This window comes from Miniopterus schreibersii (genome assembly GCF_964146895.1).
Source record: "Miniopterus schreibersii genome assembly, chromosome: 9".
NCBI classification, from domain to species: domain Eukaryota; kingdom Metazoa; phylum Chordata; class Mammalia; order Chiroptera; family Miniopteridae; genus Miniopterus; species Miniopterus schreibersii.
In genome coordinates, this window is record NC_138118.1 from 17,455,830 (window position 1) to 17,477,457 (window position 21,628).

The 21,628-nt window shown below is 39.6% G+C and overlaps 1 protein-coding gene across 1 annotated transcript in view; it reads right to left on the minus strand.

Annotated features, from left to right (window-relative positions):
* SND1 (staphylococcal nuclease and tudor domain containing 1) overlaps positions 1-21,628 on the minus strand; it is a 419,115-nt gene that overhangs the window by 362,692 nt on the left and 34,795 nt on the right. The window contains exons 4-9 of the mRNA XM_081146624.1: positions 19,588-19,666; positions 17,173-17,333; positions 16,302-16,393; positions 15,526-15,684; positions 13,897-14,003; positions 10,923-11,013 (exon numbers count right to left, since the gene is read on the minus strand). Coding sequence (XP_081002750.1) covers positions 10,923-11,013; positions 13,897-14,003; positions 15,526-15,684; positions 16,302-16,393; positions 17,173-17,333; positions 19,588-19,666 — 689 coding nt within the window. The remainder of the gene's footprint in view (positions 1-10,922; positions 11,014-13,896; positions 14,004-15,525; positions 15,685-16,301; positions 16,394-17,172; positions 17,334-19,587; positions 19,667-21,628) is intronic.

Sequence of the window (21,628 nt, forward strand, 5' to 3'; positions counted from 1 at the left end):
TTTTTTTACAAGCATCACTTTGCTACAAGGTAGCTATTGATTACAAAATAGTGTCACCATCCACTTCATCTGCAAAATCAAAACCACCTCTTCTGGGCTTCAATCAGGCCCCATCAGGGTCCAACAGAGAGCCAAACAAACTACAGGGTCAGCTGCCACAGTGAGGGTAGAACTTCACAAATGAAACAAAAAGAGCTAGACTCTCCTTTGCTGTAGATAAAAGAGCCTTTGCCAACTATTCAGATCTTGGAGAACAAATGTACCCATTTACTTGCAGGCTCCTCCAAAATGGCGATCCTGCACTTTTTCCAAAGAACCAGCCAACCGCACACCAAAAGGAGTGACTTAAAGCTGAAGAAAGACCAAAAAACAAAACCAAGCAAGAAATTGTACATAACAGGAAACAGCAGGAGGAAAGTGTCATCACACAGAATGAAATAAAGATGATAGTTGGAACTGAGCTATAAATCCATGGAAGGCTGACTAGGGCTGGTGAATGGGAGAGATCCCTGGGTTTTACCACCATGCAATGGAAGTCGTGTTCAGAAAACCAGACCCACTGACTGAGAAGTAATGAAGGTCTGAGAAGTGCCTAAGTAGACTGGGCAGGAAAGGAGGGAGGGGCGCATATATATATATTTTTTAATTACACTGATTGGGGCAGCACTGGTTAATAACATAGCTTTCAGGTGTACAACACCATAATATAACATCTGTACATACTCAGCGCATGCTTACACCCGAAGTCTAGTTTCCTTCTGTTTCCACATTTCTGACCCCTTCATCTCCCCCCAGCCCCCTTTCTAATTTTCCATTATACATAAGATTAACTTGCAACCCTGAAAGCTGTGAAAAGCCAGTCTCAAATAACCACAGGCATGCTGCTATCACCTTTACGACAGAGCTGATCATCACAAAGGCTACCCACTAAAAACCAAACAGCCAGAACCTAAAACTCATTTGGCCAAAAAACTTGGTGAAGTCCAAGGGTAATCAAAAGCATGGTATTTGGTCACACCAGGACCAAGTCAAGGTCAGGGATGATTACCTAGGTATGGGTGGTACCAAAGGGCATAGAACCCTCCAAATCAAGGAGCCCCTTATGCCAGCCCAATCACAAAAATACATCCATGAGTATAGCACTTAAAAATAACTCACAAAACATAACCAAAAATACAGATTCAGTAACTGAATGAAAAAGAGTGCATCTCATTCCCACTACCATCTAGATATTAATACCCAGTAAAAATGCCCATCATAATGGAAACTTCCTCTCATTCCCTGAAGACACAAGCAACAACTTGGAGAACTGACCAAATAGATAAAAGATGATTTCCCTATCCTTTAAAATCCCTCATTTGGGTAAAAGGAAACAAATTATAAAATGGTTGACAGAACATCCCAAGGGCAAGGTATCCACGATACATGCTATTCTGCTATCCCACCTTCAAACCAAAGAGAAGAAAAAGTTCCACAAAGCCATGCCAAGCAAAATAGCTAAGTAAAACAAATCAATACTGCTCCTCCCCGAAAAGTGCAGGATAAGAGTTAATTGCCAGGCATCTCAGATGAACACACATCATTTCCTAAATCCCAATGATGAACAGAGATACACATTCCTCTCACACCAAAACTAACTCATTAAATTGTCAATTGCCAAAAACATTGAGAATCCTATAATCAAGACATGAGAAGTATCTAGACCTTCTCCACTCCGTAGTCATGCTTAGAGAGGAATAAAACCAGAGAAAGTATCATAGTGTTCACACCTTCACCCCCTGATTATAGAATGTGAAGATCTAAGCATGCCCCTGTGACAAGTTACTGGTGTTCGTCAACCCCTGAAATGCATTAGCAGCAGCAGCAGCAAATGGATTCCTGAAGCTGTAAATTTCAGGCCTCGGCAGCAGACTCTCTTTGCTCAACATCTTCCTGATTAGAAACCTCCTCTTGAAGACCTGCACACTCTGACGCTACCAGCTAAATGAGGTTTGACTTTCTAGTGAAGGGTTTTATGGTGACTGTGTGTGCATGGGTGTGTGTGCGCGCACACGCGTGTGCGTGTGTGTATTTAAGGGGGATTTATGACTTATTACTCCACTGAAAATTGTGTCATTACTGGACAGAGAACAAGCAGCTCCGGAGCTGAGGCATGCAAGAGGCACTAAAATAGTAGCTCTAGTCATATACTGTGCAATAACTAAAATGCAGAGTGCATTACTACCCAAAGCCTGCACATCAGCACTGTTACCGACCACATTTTTAATAGTGAATTTCTTATGGTGCTTTTCATCAAGATAATTCTAAGTATGCCCACATCACTCACTTTCTCCACAAGCTACAGAGATTTCTAGTCAATCTACACACACACACACACACACACACACACACACACACACACCATACCACACACTCTAGGAGATAACCTAAGGCACAGGAACAGAAATCTACACTGAAAAAAGTCACTAACTAGGTTCGAAATACATGCCCTAAATCCAAATCCACCATTTCTTGAAGCCCAATCATAAAAGGAAAAAGGAATGGTTTAATAATGACGAGTGTAGGCTAAGGCTAGCACAAGTCAAAAGAAGTCCAGAGTACTGTGAGGGGTAAGGAAGGGACATCCATTTCCATCTCTGGCCTCCTGCAACGCTCCCCATCTGCAGAGTCTATCCACAGTGATCACTGGGTGGTGAAGGGCTGCTGCTGTTCAGCTTCTTAAAATCCTGCAGCGTATATAAAATGAACAAAAAGAGCCTACAACAGCCTCCTGAGCTACAGAGACACAGAATAGCTCCCCAGACACAACTACCAATATTCCCAAGCTAACTAAATTATCAGTACCAGATAGGAACAAAAGGTCCAGCAGCCCAAAAGGGGTTTTCTATAGGCACCAGCAGGGAGTGCCCTTGGTGGGGCCACTAGGAACAGGTCACCAAATACCCTTTCCGCTCTCTGAAATCATGACATTCATATGCTTCTCCTGCTCCCTAAGGCTATATGTATGCTATATCCATTCTCCCCAAAGCTAATCCTGCAAATGCTAATGAAGCAACACTGAACCTGGACGAAATAAGGAATATCCCACAACTATTACAGCAATGGCCTGGAGTCACTCCATACTCCCTTCCCCATCCCCCAGAAGAGTATAGCTGCTACCCTGTGTCCTTGACAAAATAAATACTAAGCAGAACAATTTCCTGATGCAAATACCTCTAGGCACCTAAGCATGATTAAACAGACTGGACACTCTAACAGGTACTTCAAAGGAAACCAGATATCAGACAAATTCCCACAGAAGGGCATCCTACGAAACACCTGACCAGGACTCCTCAAAATTGTCAAGGTCATCAAGTGCAATAAAAGTCTGGGAAACTGCCATATCCAAGAGGAGCCTGATGAGACACGACAACTAAATTTAGTGTGCTATCGTGGATGAAATGCTGGAACACAAAACAGACATTAGAGAAAAACTAAGGAAATCTCACTAAAGCATGTACTTCGGTTGATACTAACATATCAATATTGGTATACCACTTACAATTGATGTGCCATACTCATGTCAAACAATAGTAGGGGAAACTGGAGGGGAAGGGTAATGTGGAACTCTGTGTACTATCTGCCCATTTTTTCTGTAAATCTAAAACTATTCTAAAAAATAGTCTCAAATTAAAAAGCCAGGTAAATATATTTTACAGATCTTTTCTAATCCAATCATTTTCTTTTCTTAGCAGCAATCAGTTTGCTAACTTAAGCTATAAACCAAATCTTGATCTCTTTTTGGTATAACAGAGGCCACCTTCCCGAACAGATCATCCACAAAACTTCTGAAAGACCTATGACAGAAAAGTCAAGGAAGTAGCTAGTATTTTTTTGTTCTCTCCACATTACCAAATGGGAATATAATAGAAAAGTCTAGATAATGCCAAAAATATTAAGAAGTATCCTTGTTTAAGAACCATGTTAGAGAGGCATAATAATGAATTCCATCCAAAGCTATGACTGGACGTGCAGTAAAAAATAATCAGGATCAAACCAAGTAAGTACTGGAATCCACTGCATCTATGCATAGCTTATAACCTCACCTGCAAAACTGGAGGTGGCCGACAATGCCAGATAGTTCACTACTTAGGCAATCTCCCGTACACAGCCCTAGAGGGTAAACTCCTTAAAAGCAAAAACTACTTCCCATTGTTTTGAATCACCTCAAAGCACCTCTTTCAGGGTTTGTATTTTTAAGCAATCAACTGGTACAGAGAACCAAGCTAGAAGCCTCTAACCAGGCAGGGTAGTGAGAAAACTCCACCTCCTGAGGACATGCTGCCACTCCTCACCACTGCCCCCACCCCCATGTTATTCAGGTCTATGAAATCTGCAAAACCCAAGCATCCAGCAGCAGGGACAGGGAAGCCAAGCCACGTGCTCAGGGGACCATATGGCTACAAACAGCACAGATCAGCTAAAACGCCACAGGGAATGCAGGCAGGAAACTGGCAAGCCACGACAGGCACGAAAGTCTCAAGCAGGCTCAGCTAATCACTGTGAAGTGAACATGCTTCTCTGCTAACCTGGAGAGACAAGGAGAGCCCTCCCTTGCATTTCCTTCCTTAAGAAGCAAAGCTGCTGAAGCAGGGAATGGAAACCAGTTGTTCCGTAGGCCACACATATCAAGAGAATACTTTGTTGAGTTTCGAATTGCTCACAAGTGAGACTCATGGCCAACAATCTGACCTACAGTGTTGCATCAGTTCCAGAAATCACCTATAGTGTCCCAGAGGCATTCAGTTAGAGAGTTCATAGGTCACCCTTTCAGGGGCTTTTCAGGCTATTTAGCTGTCTCTGTGCAATTAATTCCTAGGAGACAGTGATTGCTGAAGAGAGAACCACTATTTGTTCAGGCCTTATAGGCACCCCAGAGCAGAATCATTCAGGAAAAGTGATAGGACTGTCAGACTATGTTCATGAAGGCCCTGGGCATCTTAGGACCTTTTTAGGTTTTCCTGGCATTAACAGACATTTTAAATCAGGTAAAACGACTACAAAACTGCATCTGAGTTCTAGGTTATAAAAAGAAATGCAGGTCGTTTTTTTCCTTTTACATATATTGCTGATATCCCACGTTCTACAACAGGAGTTGACAAACTATGGTCCAAGAGCCATTCAGCCCACTGCCGACTGTTTTATAAATAAAGTTTTATTGGAACACAGCCATGTGCATTCATTCACATATTGTCCATAGCTGTTTTCATGCTACAGTGGCAGCGTTGAGTAGCTGCAACAGAGGCTATATGGCTCAAAATGACTAAAATATTTATTATACGGCCCTTTAAGAAGTTGACCCTCTGTTCTACAACAGATTAGAAAATGAACACACAAACGGGCATATACAGTTGTTAACATTTCTAGAGAGCTATTTGGCAAATATGCTCCAAAACATTCCTAAGGAAATAATTGTCCTTTACACAGAGATTTATTCCATTTACTAAATAATGGAAAAATTATAAACTATATGAATATCATATATTCAAACTATATGAATATGAATATTATTTACTAAATAATGGGAAAATTATAAACTATATGAATATCACTTTTCCTGGTTAAATAAATTATGATGCGCCTCACAATGGAGCGAAGAATTATGAACAAACTGAAGCAAGCGCAAACATTTACCTTGGTTCCCTCCCTAAATACCTCTAAGCAAAAATAAAGGAATTTTTTAAATTTTATTGCCATAAGCACAAAAGGACAAAGATTAATGGGAGAAAAGAATACAGCACAAAACTCTGAAAGCTGGATCGCAGATGTATGAGTGGAAACAGTCTCCACAGACTCACAAAAGCTAAATCCTGAGCCAGTGGTGACAAAACACAATAGTCAATCTGATTTATACTGTAGACTTCCCCCAATCATCAAGGCTACAACTGGTTTAAAACTTATGTAAGAAGCACCTGGGTTTAAGATGTACACCCATACAAAAGTCCATTGCTTCTAATCCAGTGCTGAATACCTCATTCTTAAGTAAGAGAAACAACCAAGGATCACCAGATAGCTGAGGAAAGCCTAAATCCTCTAATATGGAAAAATAAGGGACCAAAATAACCAAAGAGATTTAAAAACAACTTGGAGAACACAGATTATGCAGGAAGAAGAAATTTTTCAAAAGATTATAATAATTTCCTCTAAAATCTAATAGATGATATTCACCTCTGAAACTAGTAGATGTAGTTTTTTAAAATAACAATAAGAGCCCGGCTGGGTATGGCTCAGCGGTTGAGCGTCGACCTAGGATCCAGGCGATCTGGGTTCGATTCCCAGTCAGGGCACATGCCCGGGTTGTGGGCTCGTTCCCCAGTCAGGGGCGTGCAGGAGGCAGATGATCAGTGACTCTCTTATCATTGATATTTCTATTTCTCTCTCTCCCTCTCCTTTCCTCTCTCTGAAATCAATGAAGATAATGTTTAAAAATAATAATAACAATAAGAAAAACATTCAGAGAACAAAAGAAAAGCTCTTAATATATTCACACATGGACAAACTAAGTGCATCTGTGAAATTTTAGGATGAAAAAGAATTTGCTAAGATATTGCAGAAAGAAAAAAATCATATAAGGACAGAGAATAAGAACGGTTTCAAACCTCTAAAAATTAAGAAAACAAAAATTATCTAATAGCTAAATGACAGTGGAGCAATGTCTTCACAATTCTAAAGGAAAATAACTTCTAACAAAAATTCTATACCCAGCTGACCTATCAATCAGTTGTAATTATAAAAAGGCATGAAAGGTCTCAAAATATTTATCTACTAAGCACTCTTTTCCCACGAAGGTAGAGAATCTGTGCCACCAAAATAAAGTATTAAATGGTAAAGAAGAAGCCATGGGCCCTGGCCAGGTGGCTAAGTTGGTTGGAGCTTTGTCCCATACACCAAAAGGTTGTAGGTTGGATTCCTGGCCAGGGCACATACCTAGGTTGTGGGTTCGACTCCGAGTTGGGGCACATACAGGAGTCAACTGATCGATGTTTTTCTCTCACATCAATGTTTCTCTCTCTCTCTCTCTCTCTCTCTCTCTCCCCCTTCCTCTTTCACTAAAATCAATAAAACAAACAAAAAACATTCTTGGATGACAATTAAAATTAAAAAAAAAAAAAAAGCAGCAGCCATGGAATCCAGCAAACATAGTTCCAACCCAGGGATGAGGCAAAAAAACCCCAAAAACCCGGGGTAATGGTGAAGAAATCCAATGATGACAGCTCTGTTACAGGGAAAAAGAACTAGTCCAGACTGGTACAGATCACAAGACACCTAGAAAGTACTGCTGAAAAAGATAAAATTAACAGACTAAATCAATGCCTTGAGAGAAGGGTTAGACAGGTAGAATCTGGGAGTTAAATTAATCAGTATGTAAGAGATATATATAAATTTTAAAAATTAACTCCAGGTAAAAAAAAAAAATTGTGCAGGAACTGAAATGTAGTCATAATATGCTATATGGCTCGGTGGTTCTTAGTATTTCCCCAATAAACTTTGGATATTAACTGAACCAGAATTATGATAAAGTCCTAATAGAAAGACTTGGTAAGATTACATGCACACCCAAGTAAATATGTGTACATGAGTGAAAAAACTAAATCTTCATCTTGCATGGCATAAAGAAAAGAAGTTATGCCTAACACTGAAAAATTTTAAAAGAGCAACACAAACATTTTATTCAGAGATAGTGATTGCCAAGAGTTAAAAATGGCTGCCTCAAGGGAGAGGAAAAATGGATTACTTCATTTCTTAATAAGCACATAGAGTTGTTTAAAATCATAATGAAATTAAAACTCACAAACATAAAAATTATACACGAAAGATTACAGATAAGCCCTAGCCGGTGCTGCTCAGTGGTTAGAGCATATGCCCACACACCCTAAAGGTCCCAGGTTTGACTCCTGGTCAAGGGCACGTACCTGAGTTGCAGGTTCAATCCACAAGTGCAGCAGGCAACCAATCGATGTGCAATCAATGTGTCTCCCTCACATCGATGTTTCTCTCTCTCCCTTCCTCCCTTCTACTCTCTCTAAAAATCAATGGAAAAATATATCCTCAGGTGAGGATTAACAAAAAACAATAACAACAAGATTACAGATCAGTACTACTCAAACATAGCTACCAGTCTGCAATGAAATAAGGAGCCTGTACCAGAACATAAACCAACTACATCACTGAGAACATTGCTGACATTTTTTCTGTAGCGAGCTTTCGTTGATGAAAGAAGCAATGCCTTGATTTACATTTTGGCTCAAGCTCCTTGTATCAAGGCACTTTGAGTAGGACAAGTATAGATGAAGGGTCAACAAACTTTTCTATAAAGGGCCAGAGAGTAAATATTTTAAGCTTTGTAAGCCACATGGTCTCTCACAACTACTCACCTCTGCTCCTGTATCAGGAAAACAGCTGTAGACAATATGTAAACAGACAGATGTGGCTATGTTCCAATTTTTTCATGACCCTGAAATTTGATTTCATTTAACTTTCATGTGCCACAAAACATTTTTATTTTTACATATATCTTTATTGATTTCAGAGAGGGAAAGGGAGAGGGAGGAAGACAGAAACATCAATGATGAGAAAGAGTCATTGATTGGCTGCCTCCTGCACACCCCCTACTGGGGATCAAGCCCACAACCCAGGCATGTGCCCTGACCAGAAACTGAACTGATCTCCCATAGGTCGATGCTCAACCACTGAGCCAGGCCAGCTGGACAACACAAAACATTTTTTTCAATGTAAAATCCATCCTTAGCTTGTATACTATACAAAAACAAGTGGTGGGACAGACTTGGCCCATGGGCCATAGTTTGTCAATCCCTGTCATAGACAGTCTGATCAACTTTATCAAAAAGAAAAAAAACTGTCATAGTAGTTTCATCTAGTGTAAGTGTCTTTTCTTCTCTTTTTTTATGCCTTTTTTTTTTCCTGTTTTAAAAACAGAAAAAAATCCTGAAAATTTTCAAAAATCAAAAAGTTTTAAAACTATTTGTCTGTCTACAAACACATTTTTCTCTCTATTGCCTAAGCAGACCTAAATCCAAATGACTTAAATTTATGTTTAAGATATTCCAGGAGAATGATTATTCCTCATAATCCTCAATTAAATAGTTATTACAATCTCCTGTATCCTGGCACTATAATGAATAAAACTTGATTGTAATGAAAAAAGCCTCACAGTGTTTTATAACTAAACATAAGAGACCAAGAACACAAAACAGATCTTGGAATCCTGGATTTTAAAAATGGAGGAAATGTTCTAGTTACTAATAAAGTCAGATTTAAGATAAATGCAAAGCTACTGACCCAGTCACCTAATATTTTTAATTTCTTCAATAATGTCTTAGTTCCCCAACCAGCAAAGACCCAAAATCCTCAAAATATTCTAGGTTTCTCTACAACTGAGGGGGCTGGTAGTGACAATACAGAGTAACGGGACCCACCCAAGGCTCATGTACATTACTATTATCACAGGCCCTCAAAGTGACGATGGTGAAAATGGAAGGCCTGCCTCCCTTGTTGAGTAAATGATCATTCTTTCATTTTGTAGCTACAGTCTTCAAACAGAACAGAATACAGGAAACAAGCACAACCAATAAGTTCCAATTAGGTGGAGCAGCCACGTCCAAGGTTCCAAGCTAGCACAGCCCTCACACAGAAAGAAAGCAGAGATCCATTCTGGTCTGCATCACAATGGGAAAATGCATAAGGGAGTGTCCAACCAGGGACTAATCTCACTGATGTCCCCTAAAAGGTGCAATTATGGTTAACCTGACCACTCCTTGGAAACCACATAGAAGAAGACGGAAAGAGGCTAACTTCAGCACTCTGTGACCTATTGTTTTGGGCATCATAAAAAAAAAAAAAAAGTGAAGAAATTCAGCCAATTCTTCAAGGACTTAAAATTTTATCATTCTAAGATAAATCGTTCCAGGATTTTTCAGGCTGACAGTGCCACCTAGTGGCTTTCCATCTTAAACTGTTAGGCGACATTTGGGACAGCCACCTCTCAGTCCATAAGGACAAAGCTTCTAGCATTTCTTGCCAAAAGTAAAAATAGGTTGGAAAACATTACAGCATTTGGGGAAAGTGAGAACAGGTCTGCCCCCCAAGGTACCAAAGCCTGTAATTTAAGAAAAAATGCTTTATATTTTTTCCATAGATTTTGAGAGAGAGTAGAAGGGGAGAAGGGGAGAGAGAGAGAGGAGAGAAACATTGATGTGAGAGAAAGACAGCGATTGGTTGCCTCCCACATGCATCCCGACAGAGGCCAGGGATCAAATCTGCAAACCAGGTACGTGCCCTTGACTGGGAATCAAACCCGAGAGCTTTCTGTGCATGGGCAGACACCCTAACCACTGAACCACACCAGCCAAGGCAAGAAAAAACACTTCTATAGCACCACTCCTGGAACCAAACAATCTATTTAGTAGCTCTAGTTTCCATCAAAGAAATCCATCCCAGGACACAACAGTGGAGAGCTCTCAGAAAAAAAATCACATTAGAAAGAATTCAAAACCACAAGAGTCCTAAAACAGAAAAAAAGAGAAACTTGAGGCCTTATATATTTGGGCACAGGAAATCTAAGAGAATGTCATTTACTAAGAACCCCTAAAATATAAGTGATATTTCAAAATGCAATGTCCACAACTTTAACCCATGAACTTCTAATGAGGTTATGCAAATTCACAAAAAGAAATTTTAAAGTTCTTATGGTGCCTAAGTCCCCTACAATAAACACACGTGTGCAATCATGCATGCACCTGTACACACCAGTGGCTTGCCTTCAAATAAAAATGCTTCAGTTCTCGATGGACTGCTCAAATTTTTGTATTACCAGTAGTCTGAAAACAATCACTATGCATCTCAAGATGCTGAGAATGACTCACCTTGGCAACAAACTGCTTGTCCTTTTGGTCCAAGTTAGCAGTGGGAGCTACATAGTCTCTCCACATTCTCAGCCTGCGTTCCTTAGCAAACCTGACAACAAAGCAAGGATGCAAATCATTCAGACAGATTAGGTCAGCAAAGGGAATCCACCATCACCATGGGAGCAAACAGTACATAATCCTACCCTACCTCACCGACAAGGCATGCAGGAGAACGGCCATCAGTCAAACCAGAACAAAGTATGACAACAGCCACAAGAGAAAGTGTATAAGCAACTATCCAAGATGCATATATAAATCATAAACCCATCGGTGGTATAGTGGATCTAAATGTGCAATTTTTTGAGCATGGACAATTCAAGTTCACCTTGATAATTAGCTCTTTAGCTTAGCCAGTCAGTATCTCCTGAGTGACGACTATATGCTAGGCACTGAGATGACAAACAAAACAGATGCTCTTTTAAACGGGAAGAATACATATACTAAAACACATAAACAGGGTGTGGCAAAAGTAGGTTTACAGTTGTTCGTATGACAAATTCAATAATTAATAAATAATAATACAAGGATAAACTCTGTGTTTCAGGTACTCACAACTGTAAACCTACTTTTGCCCCATCCTGTATTTTTTTTAAAAACATAGGCCTTTTCATTTGAATTATGAAAAGGTTATCAGCTACCCAAATCCTATGTAGAAAACAAGAACAAAATTGTCACTGTAGTGCATCTAAAGAGTAAGAAAAATGGACCAAACTACAAGAGAAGTTCACTGACAAAAGTTTAAAAATCACCCTGCCCGGCTGGGCGTAGCTCAGCAGTTGAGCGTCAACCTAGGATCCAGGAGATCGGGGTTCGATTCCTGGTCAGGGCACATGCCCGGGTTGTGGGCTCTATCAATGACTCTCTATGTTTCTATCTCTCTCTCTCCCTCTCCTTTCCTCTCTCTGAAATCAATAAAGATATATTTTTAAAAAAATAAAAATAAAAATCACCCTGGGCAGAGTGCCTAAGTGGTTAGAACCCCATACAAAGAGGGTCTCGGGTTTGATTCCCGGTCAAAGACATGCACATACCTGAGTTGCAGGTTCAATCCCCGGTGCTTGTTGGGGCATGGGCAGGAGGTAACCAATGTCTCTCTCTCACACTGATGTTTCTCTCTCTCTACCTCCCTCCTTCCTATTCTTTCTAAAAATCAATGGAAAAAATATCCTCAGGAGAGGATTAACAAAACAAACAAAAGAGTTTAAAAATCATGTTGGCAGAACTTTATTAAAAGTATTAAGCCCAACAGATATTCTTTGAGACTAAGAGAGGTAAATGGAATATGTGCAAAGTTTTAAAAAAATAAATCAATGAACAGCTGTCTCAATTATTTACAAATAAATGGATACATGTGCAGGGGAAAGGAACTATATTTCTTAAAACAGTATTGCAACTGTCTTAAAGAAGCGGCTAAAATGAGAAAAAGACAAAGCCGCATGTAGCATTTGTAAAATACATAAAGTACTTCGATGGAGATTTACCAATAACGCAACCAAGTCAAATACAGCATGCAAAACGGCAGCAAGTAATCACGTTATCAAAATGTGATTTGTATTCCTTGGTCTAAACCTCTTTCACAATGATGAGCACTCTCTGAAAAACCCATAAAATCTCCTAGAGATGTTATAAAACATGTAGATACTGCTGTCATCATATTCACTTTCTTCAAAGAGGCAGGAACTTAAAGAATGCAATAAAAATTATCAACCAAAACAATAATTTAGAATAACAGGCTGACAGGATTTTCTGAACAACAACAAAAAAAAATTGAGCATTACAGAATAATCAGAGATATTTGGAACACTGTACTTGATAAAGAGTATTACATCTTTTGAATGTAATTGTGTAACATAAAGACTAATAAAACTTTTATACAATAATTATGTTTTTCTTAATCAGACCATCTACCTTTGTCAGACATGCCATATCAAATGACCCAGATTACAATCTATTTTTATAAAAAGTTGCAAGTATTCCTGCTTATAGGTGTAGAAGGATGTAAAAGACCTAAGAGAAGGGAAGAAAGTTATAGGCATTCAATTCTTGTTCTTGCACATCTCTCAGCTGTGTGCCTCAAAGGCAAGCATGTGAAGTTAATAAAGTCCAGTATAATTTTATGATTCTAAAATGAGCCACACAACCAGCCTTGAGAGTGGAGCATCGTCATCATGGTCAGTAGGCTTTGCTTAATGTATCCTGGGTGGTGGTGTCTACAGCTTCCTGAACCCTCGTCCCTGTTCATCTACTCTTGCTACCTGTTTCATTTTCCTCCATCTACCCCACCAAGTGAAGGAGGTTCACCTACACCTGGAAATACTTGACCTTGACACTTGGAATCACCACCAATCTTTGTAATATTCACTATCGTTTTTTTCAAAATAAGTTATTTTACGTCTGCACCTAGCCAAAAACATAACAGCACCTCACAGTTGCATTAGTATTTATAATTAAAACATACCTTTAAATAAATTAGGGCATTAGACCTCACAACAGCACTGAATGGTCCTGTGTTAGGCCCACAGGCTCTATCTTTCCATCATATCCCTGGCTCCAGCCTGCCTGTTTGGGAGTAGCTAGTAAGAGATTTCATTGTCCTCAAATGAACCTCAAGTTTATTTCAACCCAAATGCCTAAAACCCGAAATTTGAGAGGCTTATTAACACAAAAAAAATGACCTGGAAACATTAAAAAAGCACATCAGGTAAGGAATACTGTCTGAGTAAAAATCTAGGTCCTTACTATACAGCACTGAATTCGACTGAGTCTAAAGATTTACAAATCTTCTATGAGATCCTAACCTCTTGTGAATTTCCTTAATCCGTTACTGAAATAAAACAGACACTGGCATAGATGGGTGAGAGATCACTAGATTTCTTTCCCTAGAGATCCTTAACAAGATCCTTGGCTGGAAGGCTTCCCTGACAGATCTTACCTTTCAGCTGCCCTCAGCTTTTCCGCACCCCGGGTGTACACTGCAATTGACCAATCCACACAGCGTGCAAAACCTTCCTTAAGCAGGAGCTCTGTGATGTTGCCATTCTGAAAAACAAGGCACATGAGAAAGCAGACACAAATTAAATTCTATGGCAAGAGAATCATTTCTCTCTGACCTCTGACACAATTAACATAGTTACAATCCAGTCTGCAGTTCATTTTAAACAACAAAAAAAACAAACCTTAGAGCCATTTCCCTCATTAAGAAACCAGCCCCAAGATGGACACGCTACTCTATGACTCCTCTCAACAACCTTGGCTTCATATCCTCACAACACCCAGCACAGTAACTCTCACTTAATAGGAACAGGATAAATGTTAGCAGCATTGAATGGAATTGACATTTCAATAGCTCTTCTTGTGGGCAGAGGAGGTTGTTAATCTTTAGTGGAGATTACACCTTATTATTTCCTTCCCTAAGATCAGCACTTACTCCTCTTTTCATAAAGGGAAAGCTCAAGAATGAGCTGAGTAAGGGAATAACTAAAGCTACATTTTTGCCCAAAGAATTACAATTCACAGTCTGCTATGACACAGAGCCATCTGGCAGGCACAGGCAGACAGCTAGCACTCCAGAAGAAACAGACATGACCTTGACATATTCCAAACCAAGCCTCCCAGCCTTCACAACTGCCATGTTGAAGAATTCTCTATCAAATTATAATTAACAGTAGTTTACTCTGAACTGGATAATAGGTTATAATAATGAAAATCTACTTAAACTCAGGTGTTAAAAAACAAGGTCATTTCCTGTCTAAGAATAACCCGCCTACCAAGGTATACAAATAGGTACAACTCACCAATAGTCAGAACATAAAGAACCTATTTCCGGCTCAAAAGCAGAGTTATGGGGAAACTGGATAAGGCCTGGCATACATAAAATAATTTTTCCATAGAAAGATTTCCCCATCATAGTTCTACCAATACTCCAAGTAGGAAACTTCTAGACCTACAAGCAAACTTGCCAATCCTATTCTGCAAGTTTCAGTGCCACTTCTAATCGATGTGGCAGCTTCCCATCTTTCCTATGCACAATCTCTAGGACCAACGCTCGGAAAAATATGTGATAGCATTGGTCCTCTCTTCCCCTTGTCAACCCAGTAACATTTGAGATTAATTTTCTAAAAGTGAGAAGTTGCACATTTGTCCAATTCTATCAGATAAGTGACATCCCCTGGAAAATGCCTCAAAAACCAGTAGATGATAATCCTGTCAAGATATTTAATGGACCGGCCAGGCGTGGCTCAGCAGTTGAGCATCAACCTAGGATCCAGGAGATCGCAGTTTGATTTCCAGTCAGGGAACATGCCCCGGTTGCAGGCTCAATCCCCAGTCGGGGGCATGCAGGAGGCAGCAGATCAATGACGACACGTCATCATTGATGTTTCTATCTCTCACTCTCCCTCTCCCTCTCTCTCTCTCTGAAATCAGTAAAGATATATTAAAAAAAAAAAAGATATTTAATGCCTCTTAAAACCAGGAAAAAAGAAAGAGAAGCAAACTACAGCTCATCAAACCCCAAATGGACCCCCAACCCCATGCAGCCCAGTTGGCATGGCACACTCACTGGATGTAGGATGGTACCCAGAATGTTCTGATTATGGCAGCTCTCCAGAATGATCTGAACATCTCTCTGAAGCAGTCGAGACTCGGTGAAAAATTTGGCTTCAGCAGCAAAAGGCTCTGGTGTTTCACTGCCATCTGCTTCCCGTCGAAAAGTTGGGCACTAGAGCAAAAGTAAGGTGAGTAATGCAACCTAAACGTGAGTGCTAGACACACTCATGCCACACTGAACCATACAAAAAGCATAAACCAACCAGGCTACACTGGGGAAAGTCTCAGATCAGGTCTTCTAACACTTTTTAAAAGATACTGGTAAAATGTAATTAGAAATAGCATCATCACAAACTTCATGGTAAGGCAAATAAAACTCATGTTATCATGGGGAAAATAATTTTAATTACAGTTGGAAATGACTGCTTGCCAAGAGAAAATTCACCAGTGCCTACATTAAAGCTTTGGCTTTTTTTGTTTTAATCAAAATGTGTATTTACATTAAGACAAGCCAAACTCAGCAAACTTCAGAGCCTCCTATCCCCCACTGCTGAGTTTCAACAATCTCTCCGCACAGTCCACTACAAAGAGATCATGAGTACTAAAAAGTTAAAAAATCTTATTTGATTTAATTAGAATTGTCCCACTGCAAAGTTTAAAGTACTCTAGCCAATGCTAATGGCCCATACTAGGAAGAAACCGCAGATCCGAAGTCCACAAGTAGAAAAATCTACCTATGGCTAAACACTTCAACAAACCCTAAACCCACCCCATAGCCCAGGGTCTGACCTTGATCCCTGACAGCATGACGGTAACCAGGTAGTGATCTGGAAGAAGCAGGGCCCTGACCACACTGCCATCTCGCACGTGCTCGATGATAGCTGCATGACAGAATAAACCACTTAAGTCATTAGCAAAATTCATGCCAGGGATAAACAATGCCCAATCAAACTGCATTGAACACAGTTCCTCTCCCCAATACCCTCTGGAAAGCCTCCCTCTGAAAAATGATGAAGTGTTGACAGATCATTAGCATTCACACAATAGATTCTTCCACAACTATTCCTGGGAACACAGATCAGAAGCACTTCCATTCTTCCACGTCTTCTGAACTCTCTGGGACCTCATGGCTCACAACTAAGCTTTGTTATCAGTAAGGTAAGTTGCTTACCTTAGTACCAGGTGTCCAGCAAAAAATAATAATAATTCAGGATTGCCAATAATTTTATTTTACTGAGTTAGTGTTAACAAGGTCTCAAAGTAGGGCCAGAACTATAGTATGTGTGTGTGCACGTGCGTGTGCATGTGTGTGTGTGTTTATGTGTGTGTTTAGATGTACAACGAATACACATTTCTACCTCAGTCTCAAGGATGTTATTTAAGTAGCCATCTTTAGAAAACAGGAACATCCCCAATGTGCAAGAATACCAGCAATTTACTACCCTATACCGACAAAGGACTAACCCCTGCAAAATATTTCTGATGTTGACCCATGTGAACTGGATCAAATTTCCTTCCAAAATACCATGGTGTTGTTTTACCCTTAACAAGTTCCCTTGGATACTAAATAAGTAAAATAGGCTTTATAAACCTCAAGAAGCTTGAAAGCAAGTAGAAAGAAATCACCCTAGCCACATCTGTCTTTGCCCGCCAGCCTCACCATTAACAGGCTTCTGGTGGTGTGAGTCCACAAAGTGCCTTGGGTTCTCAATGGTATACTTGAGGTCCCGGATAGTATGTGAACCATTCCCGTCACTCCACATCCCTTTCTTAGCTGCCTTCGCTTGTTCCTCACACTCCGAAAGCCGGTTTTGCTCAGGACTGGGACGTGAAAAATAAACATGTGGTTAGTGAGCTCACAACAGAAATGCCAGGGTCTCCTTTGACTCTGGGTTTATTCAGCATCTTCTTCCCTTAAAGAGACCACAGCATTTATTTCAGACCAATAGCTTTAGACCCAAGAACCAGAAAACCACCATGAGTGCAACTTTGGGATTACAGATTTGTTTTCACAAACAACTGATTCAATCAAGAGCATTTAACTAGAAGATCCAAAAAACACACATCTCTACCATTAGCGATTACAAGAGAACAAGTTGGTGGCTCAGGGGGAAGCTGCTCCAGGGGGTACAGCTTCATTTAACGATCCCAGATTCAGAAACTGAAATCCAGGCAGAGCTCAGCAGGACACAATGCAGGGAAAATGACTAAGAATCACCCTTACTCCTTGTTGTCCACAGAATAGGGCTGGAGAATGCAGAGCAGCAAATACTGTTATTGCAGATAATGTAAGCCCAAAACTACTTACACATTCAGTAAGGCCAGTTAAGCAAAAGTAGTTTGAAAATGAAAAGACCCCTCCTTCATCAGGCATGAAACCACACTACATACAAGAGCAGCAAGAAAGCCAGCAGATAAACAAACAAATAACTAAATAAAAACAGAAATGGCTCTGCTCTTCTCTCACACACATATCTGAGCAAAAGAAGTAAACTGCATGCCTTTCTACAGTCTTGATGCCTGGTTCCAGCAATGGTTGTATGCATAAATGCAATGTCCTACCTTGAGCAGTAGGAGTATCTAAACAAGGACCCCTGCCCTATAATTTCTCAAATCAGAAGTCTTCAGTACCTTTCTACCCCTACCCCAGAGACAATCATATCCTCAGGGAACCAAAAATCACAGCCAGAATTCGATGAAAAAAATGTAGCTTAAGAGACATAAGCAAACATAAAAACTGAGAAAAGCAGGCTTTAAGTCGAGACAACTTTGAAGAAAAAAAGGATTGGTACACCAAGGGAGATTTCTTTGTTGAGATGGTACAATACTAGTATGGGTTTTGAAAAAATTCTTCATTCTGGTTGCAAACTGGATTCCTAAAATATAGTGCAACAGTAACTATGCCAGCAATTGTCCTTAAGATACAACTGCAGCATGCTTCCAAAAACATTACCTAAGACAAATGTCTTAATTCAACAAATTCCCAGCAAATGATTCTAGTTAGTCAGAAAGGGCCACAGAAGTTGCTGGTGAATGAAGAGGCCCTAAGAATAACAAGGCAGGAAGAAGGCAAAAAGCGCATTTTTGCCTTGGCTCATCCCCATCATTAGTACAGTCCATGCAAATATTTATCCAAAGCCTTTCTACAGCGACAACAGTCATATAATACAGCAAGAACTTAGTGATTTAAACAGCATCATTAGCCTCCAAATTACTGATGTAGCTTATTACTTTTCAGAGACTAAAGTGTTAATTAAAGTCAGCTGCAATCCATCCTACTAAGAGCCAACACTGGTGAACTTGAACATGACATGTGCTATAAAGCCTACGTACATAGCACTCATTTCTAGTAAGTTCACACTGGCATTAGCTAAACAAATACATTTTTATCTACTACTTATTAAGTACTTACACAGACCAAAACAGACTTCAAAAGCTTTGGAGAGAGATAAATTTTCCCTTACTTTTAAAAAACAAAAAACTATTGAGCCCTTAGCAATTTAAATCCTAAACAGTAGATTTCGCTTTCAATTCTATTTATTCTCTCCACTTATTTTTCATTACACTTATTCCTTGCATATGATACCTATTTGTTCATTGGTTTACTGTTTGTCTCCCCATTAAAATGTTAGCAGAAGCTAAGTATATATGTTCACAGCTCTATTCTCAGTGTCTAGAACATAGCCTGGCACATAGTAAGTACTCAATGAATCTTTTGACATGGATGGATAAATACGCTGGAACTGAATATCTATGGTGTAAGACATAGCCTGTTGATTCTTATGATATAAAGAGTAGAGCTGCCTTGTCTCAAAGCCTGTTTTTTAAAGGGGTTGCACACATCAAATGCCACACATCAAATGGTGAGTGACCTGCTGGCTCAGAATAATCCACACCTGAGCAAGAATGTCCTAAAAGCCAGAGAGTACCAGAGGTTACCCATTTAATGTCAGGGGACAGTAATGAAAATGCAGCAAAGCCAATGTAGAGTTGACTACTCATCCTCCCTTGAGCAACCCCAGCTTTCAGTCGAGTAGAAGGAATTAAGAGGGTCAGAAGAGTAATAAAGACTTACTTATTAGCTCTCATGCCTTCTCTCCGGGTGGCCAAGCCCTCTGCAACCAGAGACTCCGCAATATTTTCCCCATTGGTATCTGAGGAGAGAAAAAGAAAATTAAACACAAGATTCAAATCTGCCTCCAGTGGCAACAGAGCTCAAATGGAGCCCACTTTCATCTTAGCTCTTCAAGGAAAATGATGTTGCCAGAGAATTGGACAAGGCAGCAACATAGTGTAGGGTTTTCAAAAAACCTTTTCTCCCAAAATGTCTAGTCTCTAAGAACCAAAGGCCTATAAATCTTTTTCTCAGGACTTTGTTTCTAATTTTCTTGTGTATCTCTCAGGCCAAAGGCAATCTCAGTAACTACTGAAGATTGACAAGAAAGCAAGACACGTACAGTAGCCAAAGAGTGTATAATACAGAGCACTGACCTAAGGAGGAGAGGCCTGGAGCTGAATACACATTCTGCCCCCTAATATCTTAGACAAGGTCTCTCAGCATTACTTTACTCATCTAAAAAATGAGAAGAGTACCTGCCTAGGTGGGTTCTTGTGAAAATTAAACAATAATGTCTGTAAATTTCCAAGTACATAGGAATTAAAAACATACATACAATCAGATAGACAGATTTGTTCAGGGTTATTTATTACATTTTACACCAGAATGTTCAATTCCTCTCAGGATGTCCTACTGTTTGCTCCAACAGGACACCAAGACAAACTATGCAGTTTGACAAAGACTTTCTCCTGCTTTCATAGAGATGTAGGAGGCAGTGTCTAGATTTCTAATCTCTCAAATAGCAGTCTTCAAAGCAGGCAAGAAAAATAAAGTTAAACGTAAAACCCAACCTGATTAGGTTCTACCTGGGCACCTGAACCATTAATTGTATTTCTATGCTATTGAAAAAGCTTTTAGGCTCTGTGTATTCTCTTAAATCTCTGCTTGTCAGCCAAAACGAGAAAAGAAGCCATCTATGAGGGAATCACCACATAAAAATGTTTAATATGACAGAGAACAAGCTCCTAGATAAACTGAAACACAGCAGTCTAGCCAATAGGTAATGTCGGCACAGAATAAAATTCTGTAAGATTTATATTCAATACACTATACAATGACTTCTGCAAGCAAACACAAATATACACACCACCCTCAAAACGAACCTAAATGCCTTGCCATTAGCATGCCCAAATTTCTGCATAGGCAAATTGTAAGCCTCTTTTCTTGACAAGAAAAGTTAAGATGAATGATATTTATACAAAGGACACTCAGGTTCTGAGGCTGAGCATTGATCACAAGAAACTTTCCACTGAACGTTACTATTGAGGCCAGACACAGCTATCTGACATTAGTAAATTTTACATTGGTTCTTTCAAAACAACAGGAATACAAAGAACGAAAAGACAAAGGGAAGGAGTCAACAAATAAGGGAAAAGTTGAGAAGTAAGGGGGCCAAGAGGTTGGGGGTGAAAAGCACAAAGCCAGGGGACAAACAAGGTGAGTGGTCATAAAACCAGCCAATCAACAGCACACCCAACAGACATTCTTAGCACAGAGCACTCTGATAATGGCTGTCAGCAGGCCCACTTCTAAAAATTTAGTTCTGATTGCTCCTTCAAAGGAAGAAAAATATATTTCTCTGGGCCAGCCTCCCAAAGAAGGCAACAAAATGTGGTCTACAGAATACTGAAAACAGGGAATCTGTAGGGTATGTATCTGATTTTCTTACTTATTACTTATCAACTTATGAACTTGATCAAGTCACAATTGAGGATGGCACTAAGAGCAGCTGTGTGACTGTATTTTCTACAAAAGTTGGAAGACTAATCATCTCTTTTTTTAATAAGTTCTAGGTTAACCACAATTTCTCAAATTCTATCATTCTCCCCCATCATAAAGAGTAGCCATAAACTAGGATAAGTATATGAATATTAATATTTAAGCCACTGTTCCCTTTCATTAGAAAGGCATTGAGAGTTGGGTAAAGTATATAAATGAAAATATTAAACTTTAAGCCTTTTAAGCTTTTAAAACTCAAAGACATAGGTAATTTTCAATT